The sequence below is a fragment of the Salvelinus fontinalis genome, chromosome 7 (genome assembly GCF_029448725.1).
Source record: "Salvelinus fontinalis isolate EN_2023a chromosome 7, ASM2944872v1, whole genome shotgun sequence".
In the NCBI taxonomy this organism is placed as follows: Eukaryota; Metazoa; Chordata; class Actinopteri; order Salmoniformes; family Salmonidae; genus Salvelinus; species Salvelinus fontinalis.
The window spans coordinates 14,111,989-14,130,869 of NC_074671.1; the positions used below are offsets into that span (position 1 = coordinate 14,111,989).

Here is an 18,881-nt window from a genome sequence, read left to right on the forward strand (position 1 = left end):
GCCTCTAATTTTAGCCAGGAACTAGCCAGGAACTATAATAGAAGTGGCCAGGAACTAGCCAGGAACTATAATAGAACTGGCCCGGGAACTAGCCAGGAACTATAATAGAACTGACCGGGAACTAGCCAGGAACTATAATAGAAGTGGCCAGGAACTATAATCGAACTGACCAGGAACTAGCCAGGAACTATGATAGAACTGACCAGGAACTAGCCAGGAACTATAATAGAACTGACCAGGAACTAGCCAGGAACTATAATAGAACTGGCCCGGGAGCTAGCCAGGAACTATAATAGAACTGACCAGGAACTAGCCAGGAACTATAATAGAACTGGCCCAGGAACTAGCCAGGAACTATACTAGAACTGACCAGGAACTAGCCAGGAACTATAATCGAACTGACCAGGAACTAGCCAGGAACTATAATCGAACTGACCAGGAACTAGCCAGGAACTATGATAGAACTGACCAGGAACTAGCCAGGAACTATAATAGAACTGACCAGGAACTAGCCAGGAACTATAATAGAACTGGCCCGGGAGCTAGCCAGGAACTATAATAGAACTGACCAGGAACTAGCCAGGAACTATAATAGAACTGACCAGGAACTAGCCAGGAACTATAATAGAACTGACCAGGAACTAGCCAGGAACTATAATAGAACTGACCAGGAACTAGCCAGGAACTATATTAGAACTGACCAGGAACTAGCCAGGAACTATAATAGAACTGACCAGGAACTAGCCAGGAACTATAATCGAACTGACCAGGAACTAGCCAGGAACTATAATCGAACTGACCAGGAACTAGCCAGGAACTATGATAGAACTGACCAGGAACTAGCCAGGAACTATAATAGAACTGACCAGGAACTAGCCAGGAACTATAATAGAACTGGCCCGGGAGCTAGCCAGGAACTATAATAGAACTGACCAGGAACTAGCCAGGAACTATAATAGAACTGGCCCAGGAACTAGCCAGGAACTATAATAGAACTGACCAGGAACTAGCCAGGAACTATAATAGAACTGACCAGGAACTAGCCAGGAACCATAATAGAACTGACCAGGAACTAGCCAGGAACTATAATAGAACTGACCAGAAACTAGCAAGGAACTATAATAGAACTGACCAGGAACTATAATAGAACTTGCAAGGAACTAGCCAGGAACTATAATAGAAGTGGCCAGGAACTGTGTTGGAGGTAACACCGTACACCTGGCGACCATGTCAGCGTGCACTGCCCCCAGCCTGCCACAGGAGTCGCTAGTGCGCGATAGGACAAGAACATCCCTTCCGGCCAAACCCTCCCCTAACCCAGATGACGATTGGCCAATTGCTCACCGCCCCATTGGTCTCCTGGTCGCGGCCAGCTCCGACAGAGCCTGGTTTCGAACAAGGTTCTCTAGTGGCACAGCTAGGAGCTAGGATCTCTAGTGGCACAGTCTAAGGCACTGCGATGCACCGCCCCACTCGGGAGGCCATCTTATTAATTTCTGAATATCTCGGTTATCGGTTTCCCTCCAGATCTATAAAAGACCCATTTGCTGCATCTGTGAAAATCTCTACTACAGGCAGGCCTCTACCTTTGTATTTTACCGTCCTGAAGCTGTGTGTTTTGGGAATAGGAATTCTTACTGTTCCATTTTTAGATCTAGTTATGTCCCCTCAGGAAATACGTCTATAATTGATTATGTTTTCTTGAGTTGCCTCCAAATTATGTATTTTATGTAATCACAATGGGATTTTCCTATCCTGGCATTCAAATGGGATTTTCCTATCCTGGTCTGGAATACATGGAATTGAAGAGAGACACTGCGGGACACAGATAGTCTCCGTTACAGTATTGGAAATTGCAGGCCACACTACTTGCCTAGAGAGTTTTCAGCTATACTTTTCGTGGCTGTTTATTTACCACCACAGACAGATCCTGACACTAAGACCGCACTCAGTCAGCTGTATAAGGAAATAAGCAAACAGGAAACCACTCACCCAGAGGCGGCGCTCTTAGTGGCCGGAGACTTTAATGCAAGGAAACTTAAATCAGTTCTACCAAATTTCCATCAACATGTTAACTGTGCAACCAGAGGGAAAAAAAGTCTCGATCACCTGTACTCCACACACAGAGACGCGGACAAAGCTCTCCTTCGCCCTCCATTTGGTAAATCCGACCACAACTCTATCCTCCTGATTCTTGCTTACAAGCAAAAATTAACGCAGGAAGCACCAGTGACTCGGTCTATAGAAAAGTGGTCAGGTGAAGCAGATGCTAAACTACAGGACTGTTTTGCCATCACAAACTGGAACATGTTCCGGGATTCTTCCGATGGCATTGAGGAGTACACCACATCAGTCACTTAGAGTCAGTCACAGACTCTAACCCGGAAGCTTACAAGAAATCCTGCTATGCCCTGCGACGAACCATCAAACATGCAAAGCGCCAATACAAAGCTAAGATTTAATCATACTACATCGGCTCCGACGCTCGTTTTATGTGGCAGGGCTTGCAAACTATTACAGACTACAAAGGGAAGCACAGCCGCGAGCTGCCCAGTGACAAGATCAGATGAGCTTAATCACTTCTATGCTCGCTTCGAGGCAAGCACCACTGAAGCATGCATGAGAGCATCAGCTGTTCTGACGACTGTGTGATCACGCTCTCTATAGCCGACGTGAGTAAGACCTTTAAACAGGTCAACATACACAAGGCTGCGGGGCCAGACGGATTACCAGAACGTGTGCTCCGGGCATGTGCTGACCAACTGACAGGTGTCTTCACTAACATTTTCAACATGTCCCTGATTATGTAATACCAACATGTTTCAAGCAGACCACCATAGTCCCTGTGCCCAAGAACACAAAGGCAACCTGCCTAAATTACTACAGACCCGTAGCACTCATGTCCGTAGCCATGAAGTGCTTTGAAAAGTTGGTAATGGCTCACATCAACACCATTATCCCAGAAACCATAGACCCACTCCAATTTGCATACCACCCAAACAGATCCACAGAGGATGCAATCTTTATTGCTCTCCACACTGCCCTTTCCCACCTGGACAAAAGGAAAACTTATGTGAGAATGCTATTCATTGACTACAGCTCAACGTTCAACACCAGAGTACCCTCAAAGCTCATCACTAAGCTAAGGATCCTGGGACTAAACACCTCCCTCTGCAACTGGATCCTGGACTTCCTGACGGGCTAGGTGGTGAGGGTAGGTAGCAACACATCTGCCACGCTGATCCTCAACACTGGAGCTTCCCAGGGGTGCGTGCTCAGTCCCCTCCTGTACTCCCTGTTCACCCACGACTGCATTGCCAGGCATGACTCCAACACCATCATTAAGTTTGCAATCGACACAATAGTGGTAGGCCTGATCACCGACAATGACGAGACAGTCGCCTATAGGGAGGAAGTCAGAGACCTGGCCGGGTGGTGCCAGAATAATAACCTATCCCTCAACGTAACCAAGACTAAGGAGGTTATTGTGGATTACAGGAAAAGGAGGACCGAGCACCCCCCAATTCTCATCGACGGGGCTGTAGTGGAGCAGGTTGAGAGCTTCAAGTTCTTTGGTGTCCACATCAACAACAAACTAGAATGGTCCAAACACACCAAGACAGTCGTGAAGAGGGCACGACAAAGCCTATTCCCCCTCAGAATACTAAAAAGATTTGACATGGGTCCTGAGATCCTCAAAAGGTCCTTCAGCTGCAACATTGAGAGCATCCTGACTGGTTGCATCACTGCCTGGTACGGCAATTGCTCGACCTCTGACCGCAAGGCACTACAGAGGGTAGTGCGTACGGCCCAGTCCATCACTGGGGCTAAGCTGCCTGCCATCCAGGACCTCTACACCAGGCAGTGTCAGAGGAAGGCCCTAAAAATTGTTAAAGACCCCAGCCACCCCAGTCATAGACTGTTCTCTCTACTATCGCATGGCATGCGGTACCAGAGTGCCAAGTCTAGGACAAAAAGGTTTCTTAACAGTTTTTACCCCCAGGCTCCTGAACAGGTAATCAAATGGCTACCCAGACTATTTGCATTGTGCCCCCCCAACCCCTCTTTTACAATGCTGCTACTCTCTGTTTATCATATATGCATAGTCACTTTAACTATACATTCATGTACATACTACCTCAATTGGGCCGACCAACCAGTGCTCCCGCACATTGGCTAACCGGGCTACCTGCATTGTGTCCCCCCACCCCCCACTCGCCAACCACTCTTTTACGCTACTGCTACGCTCAGTTCATCATATATACATAGTCACTTTAACCATATCTACATGTACATACTACCTCAATCAGCCTGACTAACCGGTGTCTGTATGTAGTCTCACTACCTTTATAGCCTCGCTACTGTATATAGCCTGTCTTTTTACTGTTGTTGTATTTCTTTACCTACCTATTGTTCATCTAATACCTTTTTTTGCACTATTGGTTAGAGCCTGTAAGTAAGCATTTCACTGTAATGTCTACACCTGTTGTATTTAGCGCACGTGACAAATAAACTTTGATTTGATTTGGGATTGCTGAGATCATCAGTAACTCAAGACTTCCTATGACGGCAGAATTTACCATGTCTAAAAACACTCCAGTTTAGATACTTACAGTAAGATACAGGAAGTAGTTCATTGGGGATTTTATAACTTTGTCAAAGATGGAGTCAATTGTGACTCTTCCTCTCCCTCATTCACTCCCTTTGAAGAAGAACAATACTTTATTAATTCCATATTGATCCATAATATCTCTCTTTCTTTGATTACCTGCTTCACCTCAACCTCCTCTTCCTCTCTGATGATAACATTTTCTCACTCTCTCCTCTCCATCCAGACTATGGCACCATCCGTAAGGTCCTGTCTCCTCTGAACCAGTCCATGGGCAGCTGTCTATTGGATGAGATTGAGTTGTTTCCGCCCAGGAGGAGACAGCCAATCAGAAGCCTCCTGATCCTGCACAGCAGCAGTGATTTGTATGTCGGCGTCAGGGACCAAGTCATCAAGATACCACTGATGAGATGCGACTTTCACAAGACCAGAGAGTGAGTAGTACACACAGACAGGCGATGCAAAACCTTGTTAGCTTCAGGTCTCAGGCAAGACCCAACCGCACACCAAAACACATACACTACTCCTACACAACTACAGGTTGTTACAGAGTTGTTACAAGCAAATTACTTCAATTATATAGTGGACCCGGCATGATGCCAATGTAATGTACAGTGTACTTGTACCTTCTTGTCCCCTCAGCTGCTGTGGCTGTTGTAGTGGGAGTGTGTTAGTGAGACGTATTGAATATCTGACAGAGGGAAAGCAGATCGTTCAGAGCACAGACCTGGATATGGAGCACACTGCCAAGGATAACAGTAGACCCGTGCATGACTCACAGAGATACGGCTTGCATCCAAAATGGGACCCTATTACCTGTTTTGTTCACTACTTTTTTGATAGGGCTCTGGTCAAAAGTAGTGCATACTATATGGAATAGGTTGCCATTTGGGACGCACTGCAATGCTTTACAGAGACAGAGTCACTGGAGCACGGAGACTATCAACTCCAATGAAGAGAGTTGGAAAAACAATAGTTCATCGTTTCATTAATATAGATAAAGAGACGTGCAGATTTCATCTCACAGAGAAATAAGTTATTCTCGGGGTTTAGATACATGGAGATAAATGGTAACACCTGGGGCTGTAGGAGATACATGGTAACACCTGGGGCTGTAGGAGATAAATGGTAACACCTGGTGCTGTAGGAGATAAATGGTAACACCTGGGGCTGTAGGAGATACATGGTAACACCTGGGGCTGTAGGAGATACATTATCACACCTGGGGCTGTAGGAGATAAATGGTAACACCTGGGGCTGTAGGAGATACATTATCACACCTGGGGCTGTAGGAGATAACTGGTAACACCTGGGGCTGTAGGAGATACATTATCACACCTGGGGCTGTAGGAGATAACAGGTAACACCTGGGGCTGTAGGAGATACATTATCACACCTGGGGCTGTAGGAGATAAATGGTAACACCTGGGGCTATAGGAGATACATTATCACACCTGGGGCTGTAGGATATACATGGTAACACCTGGGGCTGTAGGAGATAAATGGTAACACCTGGGGCTGTAGGAGATACATGGTAACATCTGGGGCTGTAGGAGATACATTATCACACCTGGGGCTGTAGGAGATAAATGGTAACACCTGGGGCTGTAGGAGATACATTATCACACCTGGGGCTGTAGGAGATAACTGGTAACACCTGGGGCTGTAGGAGATACATTATCACACCTGGGGCTGTAGGAGATAACGGGTAACACCTGGGGCTGTATGAGATACATTATCACACCTGAGGCTGTAGGAGATAAATGGTAACACCTGGGGCTGTAGGAGATACATTATCACACCTGGGGCTGTAGGAGATACATGGTAACACCTGGGGCTGTAGGAGATACATGATAACACCTGGGGCTGTCGGAGATACATGATAACACCTGGGGCTGTAGGAGATACATGATAACACCTGGGGCTGTAGGAGATACATGATAACACCTGGGGCTGTAGGAGATACATGATAACACCTGGGGCTGTAGGAGATACAAGATAACACCTGGGGCTGTAGGAGATACATGATAACACCTGGGGCTGTAGGAGATACATGATAACACCTGGGGCTGTAGGAGATACAAGATAACACCTGGGGATGTAGGAGATACATGATAACACCTGGTGCTGTAGGAGATACAAGATAACACCTGGGGCTGTAGGAGATACAAGATAACACCTGGGGCTGTAGGAGATACATGATAACACCTGGGGCTGTAGGAGATACATGATAACACCTGGGGCTGTAGGAGATACATGATAACACCTGGGGCTGTAGGAGATACAAGATAACACCTGGGGCTGTAGGAGATACATGATAACACCTGGGGCTGTAGGAGATACAAGATAACACCTGGGGCTCTAGGAGATACAAGATAACACCTGGGGCTGTAGGAGATACATGATAACACCTGGGGCTGTAGAAGATACATGATAACACCTGGGGCTGTAGAAGATACAAGATAACACCTGGGGCTGTAGGAGATACAAGATAACACCTGGGGCTGTAGGAGATACAAGATAACACCTGGGGCTGTAGGAGATACATAATAACACCTGGGGCTGTAGGAGATACATAATAACACCTGGGGCTGTAGGAGATACATGATAACACCTGGGGCTGTAGGAGATAAATGGTAACACCTGGGGCTGTAGGAGATACATGATAACACCTGGGGCTGTAGGAGATACATTATAACACCTGGGGCTGTAGGAGATACAAGATAACACCTGGGGCTGTAGGAGATACATGATAACACCTGGGGCTGTAGGAGATACATTATCACACCTGGGGCTGTAGGAGATACATAATAACACCTGGGGCTGTAGGAGATACATTATAACACCTGGGGCTGTAGGAGATACATGGAGATACATGATAACACCTGGGGCTGTAGGAGATACAAGATAACACCCGGGGCTGTAGGAGATACATGATAACACCTGGGGCTGTAGGATTTATGTGTGTGTGTGTGTGTGTGTGTGTGTGTGTGTGTGTGTGTGTGTGTGTGTGTGCGTGCGTGCGTGCGTGCGTGCGTGCGTGCGTGCGTGCGTGTGTGTGTGTGTGCGACAGTACACAATATATCACCATTATGTCCCACATGCACTGGGAGCCTCTTAGGCTATTACCAGCTGTTACTATCTGTCTATCTCAGAGATCAGTCTGTGTTGTGTCTCAGAGATCAGTTTGTGATGTGTATCAGAGATCAGTCTAGGTTGTATATCAGAGATCAGTCTGTGTTGTGTATCAGAGATCAGTCTCGGTTGTATATCAGAGATCAGTCTGTGTTGGTTATCAGAGATCAGTCTGTGTTGTGTCTCAGAGATCAGTCTGTGTTGGTTATCAGAGATCAGTCTGTGTTGTGTCTCAGAGATCAGTCTGCGTTGGTTATCAGAGATCAGTCTGTGTTGGTTATCAGATATCAGTCTGTGTTGTGTCTAAGAGATCAGTCTGTGTTGGTTATCAGAGATCAGTCTGTGTTGTGTCTCAGAGATCAGTCTGTGTTGGTTATCAGAGATCAGTCTGTGTTGGTTATCAGAGATCAGTCTGTGTTGTGTCTCAGAGATCAGTCTGTGTTGTGTATCAGAGATCAGTCTGTGTTGTGTCTCAGAGATCCGTCTGTGTTGTGTCTCAGAGATCAGTCTGTGTTGGTTATCAGAGATCAGTCTGTTGTGTATCAGAGATCAGTCTGTGTTGGTTATCAGAGATCAGTCTGTGTTGTGTATCAGAGATCAGTCTGTGTTGTGTCTCAGAGATCAGTTTGTGTTGTGTGTCAGAGATCAGTCTGTGTTGTGTATCAGAGATCAGTCTGTGTTGTGTATCAGAGATCAGTCTGTGTTGTGTCTCAGAGATCAGTCTGTGTTGTGTCTCAGAGATCAGTCTGTGTTGTGTCTCAGAGATCAGTCTGTGTTGTGTGTGTTGTGACACTGCTCTCTTTTTGGCATTACAGAAAGAGACATCAGGTAATTTATGGTGCTCTAAACCTCCCAAACACAGACCTGACAAAGCTGCTATTTGGCTGGTCCCATGACAAATCTGTATTGTGAAAACAGTTTGTGTTAAATCAAAAAATATGTAGACATTCAAATACATGCTTCAGGTATTTTGACTGTACAAGGCCTAACATAGAGAGAAATCTGAATAATTGGCCTATAAAGTTTCCAGATCAGAACATTACTCTTGACCAAGCTTTTCACAATTGATGATGTCACATTGTACTATATATTTCCTTTCTCCTTCTCTCACCTCCTCTCTCCATCTGTCTCCTCTTCTCTCCTTCTCTCTCCTCCTCTCTACTTCTCTCTCCTTCTGTCTCCTCCTCTTTCCTTCTCTCCTTCTCTCTCCTCCTCTCTACTTCTCTCTCTTTCTGTCTCCTCTTCTCTCCTTCTGTCTCCTTCTCTCTCCTTCTGTCTCCTTCTCTCTCCTTCTCTCTCCTTCTCTCTCCTTCTGTCTCATTCTCTATCCTTCTGTCTCCTTCTCTCTCCTCTCTCCTCCTCTCTCCTTCTGACTCCTCTTTCCTTCTCTCTCCTCCTCTCTACTTCTCTCTCCTTCCGTCTCCTCCTCTTTCCTTCTCTCCTTCTCTCTCCTTCTGTCTCCGTCTCTTCCTCTCTAATTCTGTCTCTCTCCTCTCTCCTCTCTCTCTCTCTCGTCTCTCCTCTCTCCTCTCTCCTCTCTCCTTCTCTCTCCTTCTGTCTCATTCTCTCTCCTCTCTCTTCTCTCCTCTCTCCTCTCTCCTTCTCTCTCCTTCTTTCTCCTTCTTTCTCCTTCTCTCTCCTCTCTCTTCCTCTCTCCTCCTCTCTCCTCTCTCCTCTCTCCTCTCTCCTCTCTCCTCTCTCCTTCTCTCTCCTCTCTCTTCCTCTCTCCTTCTCTATCCTTCTCTCTCCTATCTCCTTCTCTCTCCTTCTGTTTCCTCCTCTCTCCTGCTCTCTCCTTCTGTCTCCTCTCTCCTCTGTCTCCTCTCTCCTTCTCTCTACTTCTCTCTCCTCCTCTCTCCTTCTCTCTTCTCTCTCCTTCTGTCTCATTCTCTCCTCTCTCCTCCTCTCTCTTCCTCTCTCCTCTCTCCTTCTGTCTCCTCTCCCCCCTGGCTCCTTCTCTCTCCTTCTGTCTCATTCTCTCCTCTCTCCTCCTCTCTCCTTCTGTTTCCTCCTCTCTCCTGCTCTCTCCTTCTGTCTCCTCTCTCCTCTGTCTCTTTCTCTCTCCTTCTCTCTACTTCTCTCTCCTCCTCTCTCCTTCTCTCTTCTCTCTCCTTCTGTCTCATTCTCTCCTCTCTCCTCCTCTCTCTTCCTCTCTCCTCTCTCCTTCTGTCTCCTCTCCCCCCTGGCTCCTTCTCTCTCCTTCTGTCTCATTCTCTCCTCTCTCCTCCTCTCTCCTTCTGTTTCCTCCTCTCTCCTCCTCTCTCCTCTGTCTCTTTCTCTCTCCTCCTCTCTCCTTCTGTCTCCTCCTCTCTCCTTCTGTCTCCTCTCTCCTTCTCTCTCCTTCTCTCTCCTTCTGTCTCATTCTCTCTCCTCCTCTCTCCTTCTGTCTCCTCCTCTCTCCTTCTGTCTCTTCTCTCCTTCTCTCTCCTGCTTTCTCCTTCTGTCTCATTCTCTCCTCTCTCCTCCTCTCTCCTTCTGTTTCCTCCTCTCTCCTCCTCTCTCATTCTCTCTCTTTCTCTCTCCTCCTCTCTCCTTCTTTATCCTCTCTCCTTCTCTCTCCTTCTCTCTCCTTCTTTCTCCTTCTGTCTCTTTCTCTCTCCTCCTCTCTCCTTCTGTCTCCTCCTCTCTCCTTCTGTCTCCTCTCTCCTTCTCTCCCCTTCTCTCTCCTCCTCTCTCCTTCTGTCTCTTTCTCTCTCCTTCTCTCTCCTTCTGTCTCTCTCCTCTCTCCTTCTGTCTCATTCTCTCCTCTCTCCTCCTCTCTCCTTCTGTTTCCTCCTCTCTCCTCGTCTCTCCTCCTCTCTCCTTCTGTTTCTCTCCTCTCTCCTTTTCTCTCCTTCTCTCTCCTTCTGTCTCATTCTCTCCTCTCTCCTCCTCTCTCCTTCTGTTTCCTCCTCTCTCCTCGTCTCTCCTCCTCTCTCCTTCTGTCTCATTATCTCCTCTCTCCTCCTCTCTCCTTCTGTCTCTCTCCTCTCTCCTTCTGTCTCCTTCTCTCTCCTTCTCACTCCTTCTCTCTCATTATTTAATATATTAATCAATCAATCAATCACTATTCTCTCCACTCTGTCAGGGGGTGTGTGGGGGCGAGGGACCCCTACTGTGGCTGGGACCTGGTGTTAAGGAAGTGTACCACCCTGGAGGAGAGCGTCAGCATGAGCCAATGGGAACAGAGCATCACTAAATGCCCTGTGAGTACCCAGAATGCACTATACCAAACACACACACACACACACACACACACACACACACACACACACACACACACACACACACACACACACACACACACACACACACACACACACACACACACACACACACACACACCCTCTGGGAAATGCATTTTCTCCCCAGCAATTCCTGTTGAAATGAATAGGGGTGCTTACTCAATCAATCTCCACTGTCTTCGTGATCATTACCTCATTCTCAGCAGTCCGCCCGTTCATTCTTCCACCTCCCAACTGGGGGGATTGATTTCACTGCGACACCGCTAAATGAAAGGGTAATTGTCGTGTGCCTGACAGACATCCATTCTGAGGCAGTGACCATGAGCAGTATTGAGTGCTGCCCTGGTCTTGTATGTGGTTCCATGTTCAACAGTATCTGTTGGCAAACACACACACACTCACACACACACTCACTCACTCACTCACTCACTCACTCACTCACTCACTCACTCACTTACACACACACACACACACACACACACACACACACACACACACACACACACACACACACACACACACACACACACACACACACACACACACACACACACACTCACACTCACACTCACACTCACACTCACACTCACACTCACACTCACACACACACACAAACACACACATTCACTCACTCACACACACACTCACTCACATGCACAAACACACCAAACCATTACTCATACAGTCTCTTTGAAGTTCATCGTCAGACCTAAATGGTACACTCTACTGGTCAGAGAGCACTGGCTGTCTCCGTCTGATGACATCATAGTCAGCTAAAAGACAGTGTAAACACAGACCCTATTACAGGTGTCCTGATCTCTGGCCCTGCTTCTTTCCTTTTGATGACTGCCGAAGACACGTGGGGAACATACCATTTGCTTATGTAACCTTTATTTAGTCAGGTAAATCATTGAGAATGAGAACAAATTATATTTTACAATAACTTCCTGTTTGCCAGCGGAACAATGGATTCCCGTGTTACCCAGACAAACTGTGAGTCATTTGGTTATTGTTGTAGGACTTCCATAGACATACTGACGACTGGCAGTCCTGCTTCCCCACTTCAATAGAGTCAGATGAACTTGTGGATACCATTTTTTTTGTCTCTGTGTCCAGTATGAAGGAAGTTAGAGGTAGTTTTGTGAGCCAATGCTAACTAGCGTTAGCGCAATGACTGGAAGTGTATGGGTATCTATTAGCATGCTAGCAAATACCAATAATCGTCCAGTCATTGCGCAAGTGCTAGTTAGCAACTTCCTTCAAACTGCACGCAGACACATAAACATGGTATCCACAAATTAATCGGACTCTGGGGACGTAGATAAAGGGCCTCATTGCTAAAATCCTGAAGTATCGGTGTAACTGTTAAAAGAGAAAATACAGGAATATTGGGGATAAAAATGACTACGAAGTCAATGGTGCTTTTGTGATGTTACTGCAGGTACTGTATATGTATTCACATTACTATAATAGGCTTTTGTGATTTTAACTAAGTTTATATTTGACATGTTTTGCGGGTAAGGTTTGGATAGGGACCTGTTCCTAGGTGTAATGTGTACCTCAGTGAGTGGGTAGACAGGAGACAGCTTGACCAATCTATATACCATCTGGTGCTGTTGAAATAAACAATAGGGAAGAACTGAGTTTTTGTTAAAGATTTTAAACGTTTGTTTTTGTTCAGGTTTGAACTAAAGTAAAACATTTAATCTTAGTCACCATGTTCACCGAATGTCCTTTTTAGGCAATGAAACTGAACCTGAAACAGAATGGAAGCATCCTATTCACTTTATGTTTTTACCATTTCAAACTGAACCTGAAACAGAATGGAAGCATCCCATTCACCTTGTGTTTTTAACATTTCAAACTGAACCTGAAACAGAATGAAGGCATCCCATTCACCTTGTGTTTTTAACATTTCAAACTCAACCTGAAACAGAATGAAGGCATCCCATTCACCTTGTGTTTTTAACATTTCAAAATGAACCTGAAACAGAATGAAGGCATCCCATTCACCTTGTGTTTTTAACATTTCAAAATGAACCTGAATCAGAATGAAGGCATCCCATTCACCTTGTGTTTTTAACATTTCAAACTGAACCTGAAACAGAATGAAGGCATCCCATTCACCTTGTGTTTTTAACATTTCAAACTCAACCTGAAACAGAATGAAGGCATCCCATTCACCTTGTGTTTTTAACATTTCAAACTCAACCTGAAACAGAATGAAGGCATCCCATTCACCTTGTGTTTTTAACATTTCAAACTCAACCTGAAACAGAATGAAGGCATCCCATTCCTTCCCACTATACATCATATTGATTTCAAACCCAAGAATGAAACAATTACCTATTGAGAAACGATAGAGAAGACAGAGAAGTCTGCTGATGCAATTCCACTGAAACCGTGAACTAATACATTATTCTTGCTGTGACGTTTCCTAGAGTATATGATATACAAAACACGTTTCTTCCCACCACAAACGATTGCTTTATCTAGTCCTCGCCTCAGCAGCAAAATATAATTATTTTGTCCATCCATCTATTCTAGCTGTTCATCTCATTAGCGACTATTCTAGCCTTTCATCACATGACCATCTATTCCAGCCTTTCATCTCATTAGCAGAAATTACACGCTTCTTTATCTGTCTCCCTCCCCTCACTCTCTCTCTTCCACTCTCTGGTCTCTCTTTCTCTCAATTCTCTCCGTCTCTCTCCCTCTCTCTCTCTCTCTCTCTCTCTCTCTCTCTCTCTCTCTCTCTCTCTCTCTCTCTCTCTCTCTCTCTCTCTCTCTCATATATATATATATCCATATCTCTCTCTATATCTCTAATGAATATACATGAATATCAGTTTTAGTCATCTTTCCTGATGATGCATAATTATGTCTCTCCCTAACTCTTCCCGCCATCCTCCCCAACCTTCTCCCTCTATTCCAACTCCTTCCCTGTGTTTTACCCATGGTGCATTAGATTTACATCTCTCTCCTTCATTCTGTCCCTATGTCCTTCTTTCTTTTCTGTTGACCTCCACCCTAGTTTGAAGTATTTTCTCCCTCCTCCCTGTGATCTCCCCAGGTGCGTAACGTGACGTTGGATGGAGGGTTTGGGCCATGGACAGGCTGGGGGGCCTGTAGCCATACTGATGGGGGCAGTGCTGGTTCCTGTCTGTGTAGAACCAGGCCTTGTGATAATCCCAAACCCCAGTGTGGGGGTCAGTCCTGTCACGGACTCAGCGTTGAGGTCGCCAACTGCTCCAGGTATATAGTCTGTCTGTCTGTCTGTCTGTCTGTCTGTCTGTCTGTCTGTCTGTCTGTCTGTCTGTCTGTCTGTCTGTCTCTGTCTGTCTCTGTCTGTCTCTGTCTGTGTCTGTCTGTCTGTCTGTCTCTGTCTGTCTGTCTCTGTCTGTCTGTCTGTCTGTCTGTCTGTCTGTCTGTCTGTCTGTCTGTCTGTCTTTCTTTCCATTGGTATATGTCAGTCATTCCATCTGCCCTTTGCTCACACAGACACTGAAAGCATTCAGTTCATGTTTAGGATAATACATGAAATGCAGTGTATATTTTATTGGATAGTAGAAACATTAACTGAATAGCAAGCGTTCTATCGTTAACTACACCTCTCACTCTGTGTGTGTGTAACCTTGTGTTCTGGGGATGACTCCATAGGAATGGTGTGTGGAGCCCCTGGAGTCTGTGGATCCCCTGTAGCACCAGCTGTGGCATTGGCTTCCAGGTCCGACAGAGGTCCTGCAGCAACCCCACCCCGCGCCACGCAGGACGAGTGTGTGTGGGGCAGAACAGAGAGGAAAGGTACGGGACACACTCGTACATTCATACACATGTACAAACAAGCACACACAGCTACACACCCACACAGCCACGTACACACATACACACACAGCCACATACACATACAGACAGTCACACTCACATTCACACAGCCATAAATCCACACCAATTATCCAGAAACAATCCCCCTGCTGGTGTGAGCGTAACAGAAGTCTTGAGTCCTTCATCCATTAGCCAGTCACACATTGTAATGTGAAGCATGGGAAATATGACTCTTTTTTCCTCATAATGGCTTCAGTCTGACAGTCAATTAAGACAGAGAGAGGAATGTTTTTGAGCCACTATCTGGGCTCCACACAGACGAGGGAGGCTGCCCTCCTTGTAAAGCTCCAGCTCTGCTGCTTTGGTCTGGAATAATCAGCCCCAACCAGATGTTGAGAAGGTTTCTAAGCAACCTGCTATGCCCTCTGAAAAAAAATGATTTTAGAAGGAGGAAAGAAGAAGGGAGAAGGAGAGAGAGAAAAGAGAGAGGGAGGTGAGAAGGAGAGAATATGGAAGAGTGCAGGTTGTTGGAAATAAAACTTTTTTACCTGAAACTTTACAACAAAGTCAATAATAATATGAGAATAACTTCAGACCGATTCCTTAGTGTCTGGGTACTTTGTTACTGGGTAAGAACAAATTCTTATTTGCAATGACGGCCCACACCGGACGACGCTGGGCCAATTGTGCGCCGCCCTGAGGGACTCCCAATCCTGGCCGGTTGTGATACAGCCTGGATTCGAACCAGGGTGTCTGCAGTGACGCCTCTAGCACTGAGATGTAGTGCCTTAGACCGCTGCACTACTCAGAAGCCCACATAATGAAGCATTTCAATTAACTTGGCCATTCTTTATATGGGGTTCTGGCTTCTCTTGTTCTACCCGGGACATCACAGTGCTAATTTCATTGACCACCTTTGGATACACACAGAGCGGCTTCAATTAGCACTGACGTGAGAGGTGTCGAAGCCCTTGAGCCGAACAATGGCAGGAGAGTCACACAGTCTACCTCAACCAAATGCAGAGGGCTTTGAAGCCGCCTCCCGCTGTTCAGAGGTCATTAAAATACAGGACCCTCTCTATGTAAAACATGTTAAGACATGAAAAGAGTACAAAATTAAGCTCCTTATGGAAAATCAAGAGACACTTTTTGCTGACTGTTATAAAAATGGGAACATAAGCAACTTCATCTTCCGAAAGGTTGCTTGATCGAATCCCCGAGCTGACGAGGTGAAGGTCTGTGGTTTTGCCCCTGAACAAGGCAGTTAACCCACTGTTCCTGGGCCGTCATTGTAAAATAAGAATTTGTTCTTAACTGACTTGCCTAGTTAAATAAAGGTTAAATAAAATAAATTCCACACAGACCATCCCCTGGCATAACACAGTGCTATATTAACACACTACCCCTTTATTAAGAGGGGGGGGGGGGGGTGTTACCGATGGGTGGAAACTCAGGATACTAGACAACGAGGACTCTGAGTCAGGAAATGTGAACGTATACAAATCTCGAACAGTAATGGTACAGGGCAACCCCAAACAATTTCAGCTGGACTTTCACATTATCAAAGATTTAGCCCAGCAGGAGAAGCTCTCTCCTGAGAAAGACACCCACCCCGAGTGGGTTGACCAGACCTCTTCATTATACAACCCCACAGTGCTTCTACACCTGCATTCTAGCTGTTTGGGGTTTTAGGCTGGGTTTCTGTACAGCACTTCGAGATATTATCTGATGTACGAAGGGCTATATAAAATAAAATTGAAATTGATTGATGAGGAACCCCAAGCAGAAAGTCAACCTCCCAGCACAGAGTACCACCCCCTCAATGAAATGAAGGATACATCTACCCAGCTGGAGGTAAGGCAGGTGGAGCTGGAACAAGAGGTGAACACACTCGTCAGCACAAAAAAAATCCTCCAGCTCAACAACACCGCCTCAACCAGACCCGGAGAGAGACATATCTGCACTCTGGACTGTGGTGAGACAACATCAACAGGAGAAAGAGCAGGAGGTGGAGAGAGACATATCTGTACTCTGGACTGTAGTGAGACAACATCAACAGGAGAAAGAGCAGAAGCAGAACAGAGCACTAGAGGAGAGGATCAGACTGCTGGGGGAGAGGGTGAGGGGGATGGAGGAGAGGATCAGACTGCTGGAGGAGAGGGTGAGGGGGATGGAGGAGAGGATCAGACTGCTGGGGGAGAGGGTGAGGGGGATGGCATGTCACAGAGAACAACTCATTAGAGAGGTGGCCACCCCCGCAGAGAAGCCAGCAGAACAGCCCACCTCAGCTCCCGACAAGTCTTGACACCACAGCAGAACAGTCCAACCCAGACCCTGACCACATCGACATCACAGCAGAACAGACAAATGAAGAACCCCAAGCCCAGGGGATCCCACCACCTCTCAGCACCCCCCCTGTCAGCCACCCTGATAGCCCTCCTGACAACCCCCCCCCCTCCCCCACCCCCCCACACCCACTGAGGACATACACAAGCCACAGATTGCACTCCATATGGACTCAAATGGGAAATATATACAAGAAAATAAACTTTTTCTCAAACAGTGTCTAAAGTCTGGTGTACAAACACCCAGTTTCCCCTAGACCTTCTGTCTGAGGACCAACTAGGGTCACCCAGCCACATAATAATACACCCAGCGCCCCCTAGACCTTCTGTCTGAGGACCAACTAGGGTCACCCAGCGCCCTCTAGACCTTCTATCTGAGGACCAACTAGGGTCACCCAGCCACATAATAATACACCCAGTTTCCCCTAGACCTTCTGTCTGACGACCAAGTAATGTCACCCAGCCACATAATAATACACCCAGCGCCCCCTAGACCTTCTGTCTGAGGACCAACTAGGGTCACCCAGCCACATAATAATACACCCAGCGTGCCCTACACCTTCTGTCTGAGGACCAACTAGGGTCACCCAGCCACATAATAATACACACAGGCACAAACAACCTGAGAGCACAGCAGGAATGGGTGGCCACAGCAGTCAAAGGAGTGATTGAAAAAGCTTCTTCTACTTTCCCCAACACACAAGTGGTTATCTCCACCTTGCTACCCCGAAAAGACTTCCACCCTGCTACCATACAGCGGGTAAAAGTATTTCCCTTCACCGAGCCTCAAAACCAAATGTTGAGATATCAGCTGATGTAAGAAGGGCTATATAAATACATTTGATTTGATTTGATTTATCTGGCCCACCACTCCACCCTGGATTTGAATAGCCTTTATGACCAGGTCCACCTCTAAAAGGCAGCAGTGCCCTCCTACGCCCGGACCCTACAGTACAACGCCCTCAAACTCAGCCGCAACACTTCACACAGGAGCAACAGATCAATAGACACAGTGCCCAGAACAGCGAGACACTCTCCCAGACCGGCGGGACCTCAACATGGAAGTCACACATACGCCCAGGCTGTGAGCAGGCAAACAGGCCTAACCCCCACTCTTACATTATCCCAGGCCAATGGCATGTACAAGATACTCAGCAGGCTCTGCTCACACTTACTAGCCTGAGGCCAAAACACACGACTAACAACATTGGACACTTTATGGAACACAAAGACTTCACTATCTCATCCTGGAATATACAAGGTCTGAGGTCATCTGCCTTTGGCCTAAAGATCAGGAACCTGGACTTCATAAAAGAAATCCGAAATATAGACATTGTCATTCTACAAGGAACATGTTATAGAGGAGATGGACCCACTGGTTTCCCTCTAGGTTACAGAGAGCTGGTAGTCCCATCCACCACACTACCAGGTGGGTGGTATAGAGGAGACGGACCCACTGGTTGCCCTCTAGGTTACAGAGAGCCGGTAGTCCCATCCACCAAACTACCAGGTGTGAAACAGGGAAGGGTCTCAGGGGGCATGCTAATTTTGTGTAGAGCAGACCTAACTCACTCTATTAAATTGATAAAAACAGGAACATTTTACGTTTGGCTAGAAATTCAGAAGGAAGTTATCTTAACAGAGAAAAATGTCCTCCTGTGTGCTACGTATATCCCCCAACTAGAATCCCCATACTTTAATGAAGACAGCTTCTCCATCCTGGAGGGGGGCCCTGGGACATGT

The 18,881-nt window shown here is 46.5% G+C and overlaps 1 protein-coding gene across 3 annotated transcripts in view; it reads left to right on the forward strand.

Annotated features, from left to right (window-relative positions):
• LOC129859013 (semaphorin-5A-like) overlaps positions 1-18,881 on the forward strand; it is a 275,583-nt gene that overhangs the window by 184,764 nt on the left and 71,938 nt on the right. For all 3 annotated transcript variants that reach the window (XM_055928309.1, XM_055928308.1, XM_055928310.1), the window contains 4 exons: positions 4,836-5,043; positions 10,812-10,929; positions 14,042-14,223; positions 14,629-14,772. In XM_055928309.1, the coding sequence (XP_055784284.1) occupies positions 4,836-5,043; positions 10,812-10,929; positions 14,042-14,223; positions 14,629-14,772 (652 nt within the window). The remainder of the gene's footprint in view (positions 1-4,835; positions 5,044-10,811; positions 10,930-14,041; positions 14,224-14,628; positions 14,773-18,881) is intronic.